This window comes from Tasmannia lanceolata, unplaced genomic scaffold (genome assembly GCF_043159265.1).
Source record: "Tasmannia lanceolata isolate RefF3 unplaced genomic scaffold, GAP_Taslan_0.1 ptg000019l, whole genome shotgun sequence".
Taxonomy (NCBI): domain Eukaryota; kingdom Viridiplantae; phylum Streptophyta; class Magnoliopsida; order Canellales; family Winteraceae; genus Tasmannia; species Tasmannia lanceolata.
The window spans coordinates 9,197,831-9,209,409 of record NW_027518696.1 but is presented as its reverse complement, the minus strand read 5'-3'; the positions used below and the strand labels follow the sequence as shown (position 1 = coordinate 9,209,409).

Genomic DNA, 11,579 nt, shown 5'->3' with positions numbered 1-11,579 from the left:
TCTCTCGGCCTTTTCCACCTTCTCCATCTTACCCTCTCAACCTCTCCAGCCCATCAAAAGGGACGGTGGCTCTGATCTTAAAAAAAGAGGGAAAGATGCCTTGCCTGGAGATCGAAAAACGTGAGCCTGGATGGGGTTAATACCTCCTCAGTCCTCTCTGAAGCTACCAAGTCCGTCTCAAAGATCATCGGAAAACCAGAGGCCTATGTGATGATAGTGCTGAAAGGATCAGTTAAGATATCATTTGGAGGGACCGAACAACCAACGGCTTATGTTGAGCTTGTTTCCATCGGGGGTCTAAATCCTGAGGTAAACAAGAAACTGAGTGCTACGATTGCGACAATTCTTGAAACCAATTTGTCCATTCCAAAGTCACGTTTCTTCATCAAATTCTATGACACTAAGGGTTCTGACTTTGGATGGAATGGCTCTACCTTCTAAATTCTGTATTACTTTAGATTTGTTGTCTTGAGTCTTTCATCCGGATGAAATATGTAAGAGCATCTCACACAGCCATTTATCTCTACTCTCTCATTTCCGTTCACCACCCTCTGTTTCTCACCTCGATCTCTCTCTCTCGCGCACTCTCTGTTTTATGGATAATCGCGCATCCTTTCTGAAAAACGAAAAAGAACAGAGTATCGCTGTCTCACACCCTCAATCTCACGTTCCCATTCCTCCTCTCTCTCAATCTCTCTCCCTCTATCCCTCTAAAGTATCCCTACAAAAATCAAACTCTATTTCAAGAAGAAGAAAACAGAGCATAATATATATATATATATATATATATATATATATATATATATATTTTGTCAGCCGACTCTCGGCTTCTCACTCCTCCTCTTCCCACCCTCTGTTCTCCCACTCCTCCTCTCACATAACACTCTGTGTCTCTCCCATCTCTCTGTTATTCTCCCTCGCTCACATCTCTCTGTTACCCAATCATTCTCCCTTTCTGTTTTTATTTTAACACTCACCTTCAAAGTTTCTATCTCTGTCAACCTCTCGGTCACTCTTACACCCTCTGTCTCGCTCTCTCTCGCACTCTACATCTGTCTCGCTCTCTCTCAGTCACTCTTGCACTCTCTGTCTAGCTCTCTCTTGCACTCTCATCCTCTCTCTATTACTCTCTCTCTCTCTCTACACAGTGGGGAAGGAAAACAAGAAAAAAGAAAGAAAGAAAGCGTATTGGAGTACACGTCGGCGGGATTTTTCGGATTCTTCGGCTCTCGGATTCGGCGAGAACCTCGATCAAAGGTAGGTGCACAATTCTCAGATTTTTCCAGGATTATTTGGTATTTTTATGTATTTTGCATGGTTTTTAACATTTAATTGAATTTAATTGAATATTATATGTGTGTGCTCAAAATCATGATCTGCATGGGTGTTTCAATTCCGTTTCGTCCCGAAATTTAATACAACAATTTATCTAAATAGAGTAAGATAACCATCAGATCGGATCGGACATTGGATAAAAGAGTTTCGAAAATTTGAGTGAAGAGTGGAATTTTATTTAAAATAATGGCTGAGAAATTACGAAATTCGACAAAATAGATCTCAGGATGATCTATTTTTTGGAATTTTAAATTTTTCTTGTGTTCATCATATCAGAACAAGATTAAAGTACGTTTTTCGGAGTCGTAATTTTCTCGAAAATCGTGTTTTAAAAATAGAAAACTCTTCAAAAATATCTTTTTGACGAAGAAAAATAAATTATATACTAAACGGATTCCAAAATTAATACAATTTGGTGGGAAAATAATATGATACTGAGACATTCTACCATGAATTTTTGAGACTTTGTGGATTTGGTTTGATATATTATTTTATGCTTTCTTTGAAAATTATCAGATTTTGGGGGAATTTTTACTGACAACAGATCACTATTAAAATTCACAAATTTTTTGCAGTAGTCTTATATTTCATATTTCTTGCTACTTTAAAATTTTCAATTCATTTGGATCTTGTTTCCTATAGGATGTAGTGTTAATTCATAATCTGGTCTGAAAATTGAAAAATCCGAAATTGATAGTAAATAGTTTCTAAAATTCATGAAAATCTCACAGCATGCTATTTTTACTTATATTTTACTACTGTAGAAATTTCAATGAATTTAGATATCTATTTCGAGTAGTTTCTGTGTTATTTTTGCAATCTGGTCTTGTTATTATTAAATCAAAATTAAATATGAGCTTAATGTAAAAACCTGCAAAAATCTTCCAGTAAGCTACATCCCATCATGTGTTGCTGCTGTAGAAATTTTAAATTATTTTGAATTCGTTTGCAACAATTTCACTTGTAAAATCACTCATATGGTTTAAAATTGATAAAATCCATTGAAAAACTGAAATTAATTAAGAATCATCGTAAAGCTTCTAAAGAACCTTAAAATTCTGTCACATATTAAGTCCTTAATCTATTGAAACAGAAATTTTAGGATCTTTAGATTTCCCTGGAAAAATGGCCAGTGCATCCATAATTGTATCCCTATTGTACTCGATCTTTGACAATTTGAATATTTAAGCTATAGCATGTTATTGGCTCCGAGGTTACTGTCCACGGAAATCCTGAGATATGCCAGGCAATAAGATGCTATAACCTAAGTATTAAATTGCACAAGGAAATAGCGCACGATTCCCTTCCTTGGATGCCATTCTGGGCCGAAATTGGTGAACCCTAAAACCATTGGTATTCCTTAAATGTCCAGAAACCGAAAATCCTTGAAATATGAAATTAATTAACTTCAAGAACTGAAATCGATTCATCTCGTGTCTTTCGGAACCGTTGGATTACGGTTTCTGTCATAAGAACCCTTAGAGCCCAGTTTAGGAACAGTGGTGTCGTGTCTTGTCCTAAGTTTTAGGGAGTCTTAGGTTTTAGGAGTCCTAGAGTTAGGAGTCCAGTCTCATCACTGGCGTTTGCTATGGATAGCAGCCGTGCCATAGGTCTAGCTACACTAGTCACCTCACTTTTCCCTAGGACAAGCCTAGTAAACTAGGATGTAGGCTAACCTGCATTAGTCTAAGGAACAACTTGCATTTAGGTAAGAATCATATAGCATCTTAGATGAAATCCTAGGATAATAAAATCTTCAACTTGAATTAAATAACTTCTCTTAAAACTGTTGAAACAGTCAATTTAGTCTAGATCGGTGTCTTAGTTGAGCTAGGCATAAGTAACTTAGCTTAGGTGCACCGAATTACGTCGACTCTGATCCCAGTGAGGCTTGGGTACGTAGGCAGCTTGGATGTCTGATGGCATACCAACCGCGAGTCGGCTCCACAACAAATTATGGGGTTTTGTATATTAATTTTCTTGTAAATGCTTAATTAAATTACTTAGGACTTTCCATGAAATTAGAATCTTAGGAGAACTTGCACCTAGATTGAATTCAAACAAATTAAGGAATCAAGATACACATTTAGGATCCATAATGAAATTAGATCATAGGATGCATGTCACATAGATAGCACATTAACTAAGAGTTGAATGAGCCATTTAAAATAAATTTAAAAGAGTTAGCTTTTGGAATTGAAGACCGATTATCGGGTAGGAATGGTGCATGTGGTGGATAACTCCCCATACCTTCCATTCTTGTAACCAGGTAGCGAGTCTAGATTTCTGGTTAATTATGGGTCCTAGATCCCACATCTAGGTGGCGACTCTGTCAGTCTCTTTTGTGTGGAATTCGGATTGCCTTAGTGATCCCAAGTTCACGTAAAAGATGAATTAAAACCAATAATAAAATGCACACGCCAATCGCGTGGGTACGAGAGACCAAGAGAGAGTGTGGCGGCTCGCGCCCCACCCCTCTCGCGGGATCGGGTCCCACAGGAACCTAAAATTGTCTGAGAAAAGTTAAGATTTTGACATTGCCAGCTGAAATTTTTCATAAAAACGAAAATAAAGAGAACAACTAATAATCTCATGTTCTCAATCTATAAAACTCTTTCTAGGGCAAATTACTATAGCTGAACTGGCCTAGTTTATGTTTATCAAAAAGGGCCAGACTCGCTGAAATTTTTCATAAAAAAAAATAGAGAGAATAACTAATAATCTCAAGTACATCATATAAAACTCTTTCTAGTGCAAATTACTATAGCTGAACTGGTCTAGTTAATGTTTATCAAAAAGGGCCAACTTGCCAATTTTGCACCCATCCATTTTCTCAAATATCAAAAGGTCTGCAATTGAATCTCAGTCCTTGAAGGAATAAAAGATACCTTATAATGGATTGAAAAAGGACAATAAATAAAAGAAACGAGAAGAAAAGGAGAGTAAAATATTTTCTCTGGCTGTAGGCTTAAAACATCTTCTCTATGTTGGTTAATTTTTGTCATTTTTGAGGAACTTATAACCTGGGGAAGATTCAAAGCTATTCCAAGCCTAGCATGACCAATCAACTTCACATGTGGATACACCTCAGGGGATTGAGTCATGGATATGGGTTGACCCTTGTGGTAGCGGTCCACTACCTGCAAGGATTGCAATGCTTGAGGAGCTAACCCAGCACCAAGAAAGTAGAAAGTATCATGGTATGGAACAAGGAGAACACAATTGATGACCAACAGCTCTTGAAACTAAATTCAGTATACCCACCAACACATTGAACAACTTTGATGAGCCAAGCTGGCCTCGATCATGAACTCATAGGTTCCTCTTCACAGTACTGGCAGGAGAATTCTGCTCAGAAAGGATCTTTAAGACATTAACCAACGCCCGCAGTCGGTCCCACACACTCAAGCCATAGAGAACTTCAACAAGAGACTCCTGAAACTCAAAGCAATTCTCCGCGACAGGGTACTATGGTTGGCCAACAAAAAAAGAAAAAAAAAACAAATAAATAACATCAGTAATTTTCGAGAAATTTTGTTTGTGTTAAAACAAAATTCTCCTGTTACAGACCTGAAGCGGCTTTGGAATCTTGGTTTTGATGTATGGCCACCATCTATCCTCTACAACTGACTTTACGAGACAGCAAGCTCTCAATCCTTCTACGCCAGCAAACCTTCCAAATCCGCTGTGTTTCACACCCCCAAATGGTAGGGACTACATTTCCAAAAAGAAGAAAACACACAATGATTATTCAGTGGATAAATGCGTTAAACTAAAAGCAACTATCAAGGATGGTGTCAGAATTAGATTTCTATAATATTGACAAATTAGTGTGATGAAGGTACATCTAGTAGGACTCCACCACAAATAGAGAAGTTGCAAGGAAGTTAAGTAAATGTACAAAACTGCAAGAAAGAGTGAGAGACAAAACCCCCCCAAAAAAAAAATCCCAATCCAGTGTCAGGGACTTGTCTGTGCTCAATCAGTTCAGTACGCATTCCCAACACCCCGCTTACTGTGGAAATAACGGTCACACTAGCTCAAAGGATGTTCAATAATTTACATCAATCGCATGATGGACATTAAGGTATGCAACATAAAATGGCTTCCAAGGCCACATAAAATCCCAACATCTTCCATTTGGCCTAAAAGACCAGTTTTCCTCTAACTTAACAAGACCCATATTCATAGTATGCGTTTCAAACACTTTCACTTCAGGATTTCTATTTTTAATAATTGGTGTCGTTGCTTGATTACCACATCAGTGTAATAGGTACCAGTATTTGATTCCACGACCTTTTAATTCTCCATGAACGTTTTCAACCAGTGTAAGAGACTCTAGAATATAGAAGATTGTACCTTTTGGTGGGGTGGGGGGAGGCGTGTGAGTTGAAGAGCAAGAAGCAGAATGCCATTGCAAGTTCTAGTGAGTCGGCTCATGTTGCATGTGTGTTGATGTGGTTGAAGACACTTATGTGATAGATGGGTTTTACAGTTGACAAGCCAATGTAAAAGTTTGTGTGTAGTTAAGATACATTTCATTTCAAAGTTACTTGTCCAATCAATGTAGCTGTAGTCTCAAAAACAATGTTCAGCCCCATGCATCACAATGGGCATGGTGCTAGTTGGGAATTATGGACTCTTTCCCCTAGTACACTTCACCAATCCAAGCCAAAAAAATATCTATAATTTGTGGACATGGACACGAGTGTCGCGTGTCGACACGGACACGGAGTGTCGGACACGGCAAACTCCAAAAAGTTAGAAACGGGGGCAGGGCTAAAAGAGAAAGTACATATAATCATGATTTGTGGACACGGATTTGTGTGCCGAGTTTCGACACAGATACGAGGTATCTGACATGGCTACCCCTAAAAATCTAAAAATAGTGTCACACGCATACACATACTTACATATAAAGTTACTGATACTTCTAGCAGTGCACTTAAAAGTGTCTAACGGAATGTCAACACGTGAGGACACGGGTGTCGTGTCGGCAATAAATTCAACATGTTGGCCAAATCATAGAAAAAATATGCTTTCCCTACTTAGGAAATTTCCAATTTAGAAAGATCTTGAATTACACTTAAAAAATATTTTTCACATGTTCCTTTCACATGGCCCAGATTTTGATTTAAACTACTAAAATAATTATATATAACAATGAACCTGGTTGCCATATTTCCAGACAAAAGCAACCTCATAGTCCCACTAAGGACGTTCGCATGATATTTCTATCAGTTTCAGGCATACTTTTGGTTTTCAGTCAACCATCATTGCAGAATTTACTTAACCTACTTGTGACCATAAACTTCACTTGCATAAGAATGTGTTGGAATTGGTAACCAAGATGATGAAAATAGTGGGGGACAAGAAATGAGGAAGATTGAATAAAAAGGAAATAACGAACATCAAAGAAGAAGCCGAGACGTACACACGTAGTGATCAAAGAGCCACTGTTCTGTTGATAAACCAGATAAATTGCTCCAGATGTTGCTTAAAATCAAAACCCTGTTCTTTCTTTCCAATGGAAAACAACGGAAATGCATTTAGTTGCTACTACTTTCTTCACTTGATTTTGCACAATTCCTTTATAGCTGTGTATACACTGTTGTCCATGAAAACCGAAGACAGAAATGTGCATTTATTAATCATTTTGAAAACGTGTGCATTTACAACATGGCAGACATGAGAAACGCCAACACATACTCTTCAGGCTTGTAAAGGCAATATGTAGTGAATAAAGGGAACAGTGGACCAACTGCAATCAAAACCTAAGGCTAGTTTTGACCATATAATAAGCTTCAAAGTTTTGACCCTATAAAGCCTCAGCTTCTTTGGTACTCTGAAGTCCGGAAAACCCTTGTTCAATTAAACATCAAAAGCAAACTTTCTTTTCATGAGTGAAGAAGCACGGAGAACCATTTGAAATAAATTATATTTGAGGAATCGACGGACCTTAAAAGTAATGAAGAAATGGAGAAACTGTGCAGCCATGCATTAGTATCAAGGACTTACCTGACGCATGTAATTTGATGCAAAATCATTGATTGCGGCAACTCCACAATGTAAGCGGGAGGCTATTTCTTTAGCGCGGTGTTGGCTGCCTGAAAACACCGCACAACCGAGCTCATATACTGTGTCATTTGCAAGCTTAATAGCCTCTTCATCAGAGCTGAATTTCATTATTGGAATGATTGGTCCAAAGGCCTGTGGAGAGTCAAATCCAACTTTATTAAAGTGCACTTTCATGGAACCATAATATGAATAAGTTTATAGCAATAGAAAGCTACCAATTATTCAAAAAAAATAAATTAGAAACTACCTCTTCTTGCATCAACTTCATCGTGTGGTCGACATTCACTAAAACTGTAGGTGGAAAGTACTGATCAACAGCATCTTCACTCAAGTTGCCAAAGCTTCCTCTACCAACAATTACAGCACCTTTTTCCAAGGCATCATTCACAAGATTTTGAAGCTTGTCAGCATGCCCTTGCAAACATATTGCTCCCATATCATACTTTCCAGCTAGTGGCGGACCCTACATAGGTGATCAGTTAATGAAAATATTTTAATTTTACTCACGAAAATGAATTTAACTATGAAGTCTGCACATCCTATGCAAATATGTGTGAAGTAGGTTGATTAAGATCCTACACAGTTCTACAACCTCCACATACAAACAGTTACAAAGACATGGTTGAAGCAAATTGGAATGGAACCAATCCACTGGTGTGACCAGATTAAGTATTGACTAAACACCCTTACGCAGTTTCATGGGACCAGTGGAGCTGAGAATTCACAATTAAGAGAAGAAAAGTTGATGTGCTCATCGAACGAAATTAGCTTTATGTATTACAAAGCTGCAAAATGAACCTTTGTAAAATGTCAAAAAAAAAAATTTTGGGCTACCACTTTACAGAAAAACAAATGTTTGAATACAAAACCTAGTAGTTTTACAAGAATAAAGGTTTAGCATCAGAATTTTGGCACGGGATGATTCTCTTTTACTTATCAGCCCTTTTTTTTTAATTATCCCAGGCAATGTAGGGTTCTGTTAAAATTTCAGTGCATGAAAACTTGGAGGTTTGAGGGTTTGTAAAAAAAAAGATATTTCATTAAGAATTAGATTACGGCAATAAAAGCATAATTGAAAGAGAACATAAGAATTGGGTTCGCATAACAAACTTGTTTATTTATTTAAAAAAATGCAAGACCTAAAACATCAACAGAATCTCCTATAAAATGAGGCAGAATGGAATACTTACAACACAGACAGATTTTACGATTTTGACAACTTGAGCAACAAAAGTTGAATAAATACCACTATGCACATAAAACCTCTCAGCAGCAGCACAGTTCTGCCCACTAGATTGAAGAGCAGCTCTAACTGCTATTTGTGCAACCTACATGACGGACGAAAATTTGTGAAATTCTACCCACAAGATAAACAATCAGTGAAATTCTACCAAAAGATGTTTAAGCAAACAGAAAGAAAAAATATATCTTGATCCAAAAGTACTAGAAATTTCAAATATCTCAAGGGCACAGGAATATCCATGACTACTAGGTACTGGTACAAAACTATAGGAAAAGAAAATTTCATACATGAGGCACATCAACATCCTCACACACAATGAATGCATCTTTTCCACCAAGCTCAAGGGTAACCGGTATCAGTGTCTCAGCAGCATTTGCCATGATCTGTGGGATAAGAAAACTAAATGTCAGTGAAAATGAACATAGAAATAAAGAAGTATTCACCAACTCAAGAAATCTAATCAATAGCATGTTGAGGACGTATAAAATCAACAAGCTACCAAATAATCATATTGGGTAAAAGGGTATCATGCCCCAATATTACATTCCTTTTTTTCTTTCAACAGCCATAGAATGTGTCGTTGACCATAGAAAAGAAAAAAGATAGAATTCAGACCCCCTGATATCTTACCATATTACACTAAAGCTTCGCAAATCTCTGAATATGACCAAAACTACCTTAAGAGTAACCAGATGGCATTGCCCCTTCAAATGATTTCTTTAATAGGTCAACCTAATTAACAAATCAACTGAAGGGATAGAAGCAACTAAGAAAATGTCAATTGACATCAGAATTTTGCCCAATGCGGGTGATCCGGAAAACAAAAGTTGCATAAACATCCTTCATTTGCAAAATATTAATTAGTCATTGAAAATTATGAAATGGCCAAAAAAGTTTAATGTTTTCAAAAATATTTCCTAAAGGTCCATAAATACTATACCAAACTTGTTTTGCCGAAAATGCCCTTCAATCAATTCTAAAGTCATTAACCTTTTTGCCTAAAATTTTTTACTTTGATGCTTTCTCATTTTAAAAATGATCCTACTTTTGTTAGAATAAAAAATAATTCTTTGGGGGGGGGGCAACTTCTGAGGATACGATTTAACCTAATCATTACGATTTTCCCTAATCATTTCAGAATTCAGAGCCGGCACAATCGCTCCCGGTTTTTAGTTTTGATCACACCAACCCAAAATTCCCCTAGTTTTTAGTGGGGGGAAATGATATTTCCACCCTCTCTTGTAGTGTAAAAGGAGTTGTATCGTCATAAATATACTAGATGGGGTAGCGCCAGGAAGAAAAGGAGGCGAATATACCACTTCCAATAAAAGAGACATTCATGGTGGGATCCACAATCAATACTGTGTGGCAAATTCAGGCGAAACCCTTGATGTTTTCTATGTGGCAAATTTAGGTGGGACCATATTGCATCATCTTCTTTGAGTAGCCAATTTTTTGTGGGACTATTGTGTCTAGGGGAGGTAGGTTGGTATTGATTAAGGCTTTTCATGTGTCCGGTTAGTGTTGCCTTGCGTATTGAAAAAATCCAGCGTAGATTTTTGTGTGGTGGGAATGAGGAGAGGAAAGGAATCTCTTTGGTAAACTGGAGGGATGTATATGTACCTATAAAGTTTGGAGGTTTGGGCATTAGGAGGTTTAGGGAGTTTAACCATGCTTTATTGGGGAAATGGTTGTGGAGATTTGGGGAAGAGCAGTCTAATTTATGGGCTAAGGTGATCTGTAGTAAGTATGGATGTATTCCGGGTGGGTGGGAACCAAATGATGAATATAAGAAAAATGGGTTGACTGCGTGGAGAGATATCTTGAAACTAACTTGGTCCTTTAATCTAAAGGTGAGTGTAGACACCCCATATTGACCGGACCCGAGTTCGCGTCACTTGTGCGAAGCCTCGTCAAATCAGTTAGTTGGGATCCCAAATTGAACCCTAGAGTAGCTTAAGGTCTCCTGTAGGTCTCCGTAAAATTTTATCGAGATCCGAGCGCGTTTGCTCAGTGAACGAGCCGAGAGAATATGAGTAGTACAAACCTAAAAGGAGGGTGATTCATCTGAAAAGGGGGCTGTCCATGAAAAAAAAGGAGGTAAATATATCATTTATGTGTAAAGGGGGGTGAATTAGCTCGTCTGAGACGAAGCCGATTCGTGTGCTCATCAATATTTGTGCGCCCATCAAATGGGGAGTGCCAATATCAGCAGCCATTATTTTCATATATATGTGAAAAATAAAAAAGAAAAAGAAAAAAGAGATTCTTCGTTTTTTTCAAAGAGAGAGAGAGAGAGAGAGAGAGAGAGAGAGAGAGAGAGTGAAATCCTTCTCCGATCATTTTCCGGTGTGTTTGCCGGAGCTCTGATCGACTCCGATCCTCATCGTTACCTTCACTTTCTTCTCCATCGACTCCTCTTCATTCGATTTCAAACATTCTCTACCGCCGTCATCGGTACCTCTAATTCCTTTATCCTTTGCAACCATTTCCACTAGATCTGAGAAACTTCAGTAATTTCGTTGACTTCCAACGAAATCCGATTATCTTCCCCCAAAGCTCCGGTCATATTCCGGCGAATGATCTCCAATCATATTCCGGTGGTTTTCTTCTTCTCAGATCTCCGATCTTCTCCAGCAGATTTTTACCGAATTCCGATCCACTTCATTTTCTCTGCAATAATTTCTTCTTTCTAGTCTTCTACATCTCAGATCTATATCATTCAGGCTAGAAACCCTAAATCTATGCCATCTTTTCTCAGAAATATGCGTCTCGTAGGCTTAAATCTCTTTGTTTCGTTAAATTGAAATTTCTAATCTGATTATTTGGGGTTAAGAGGCGGTAGATTAAGGAATTTGATCCATATCAGCCAAGCCCGGTGGAGTTGTCGCAGATCTGGTGGAATCATTTCAGATCCGGCAGA

At 37.8% G+C, this 11,579-nt stretch overlaps 1 protein-coding gene across 1 annotated transcript; it reads right to left on the bottom strand.

Moving 5' to 3' along the window:
• Positions 1-4,308: 4,308 nt before the first annotated feature.
• On the bottom strand, positions 4,309-9,304 carry LOC143853338 (aldehyde dehydrogenase 22A1-like). Its single transcript, XM_077363075.1, has 8 exons — positions 9,287-9,304; positions 8,944-9,039; positions 8,604-8,741; positions 7,661-7,876; positions 7,354-7,545; positions 4,906-5,049; positions 4,600-4,803; positions 4,309-4,501 (listed from the first exon to the last, which is right to left on the bottom strand). Exons 1-7 carry the CDS (start codon positions 9,287-9,289, stop codon positions 4,648-4,650), a joined length of 945 nt encoding a protein of 314 aa, XP_077219190.1. The 5' UTR covers positions 9,290-9,304; the 3' UTR covers positions 4,309-4,501; positions 4,600-4,647.
• Positions 9,305-11,579: the final 2,275 nt, after the last annotated feature.

What these genes read in the sequence shown, in the direction of transcription:
- LOC143853338 (XM_077363075.1), bottom strand. An exon ending in TGAAGTTGATGCAAGAAGAG is followed by an intron (nt 7,546 to 7,660) that starts GTAGTTTCTAAT and finishes GACTCTCCACAG; the next exon opens with GCCTTTGGACCAATCATTCC. An exon ending in AGATTCCAAAGCCGCTTCAG is followed by an intron (nt 4,804 to 4,905) that starts GTCTGTAACAGG and finishes GGCCAACCATAG; the next exon opens with TACCCTGTCGCGGAGAATTG.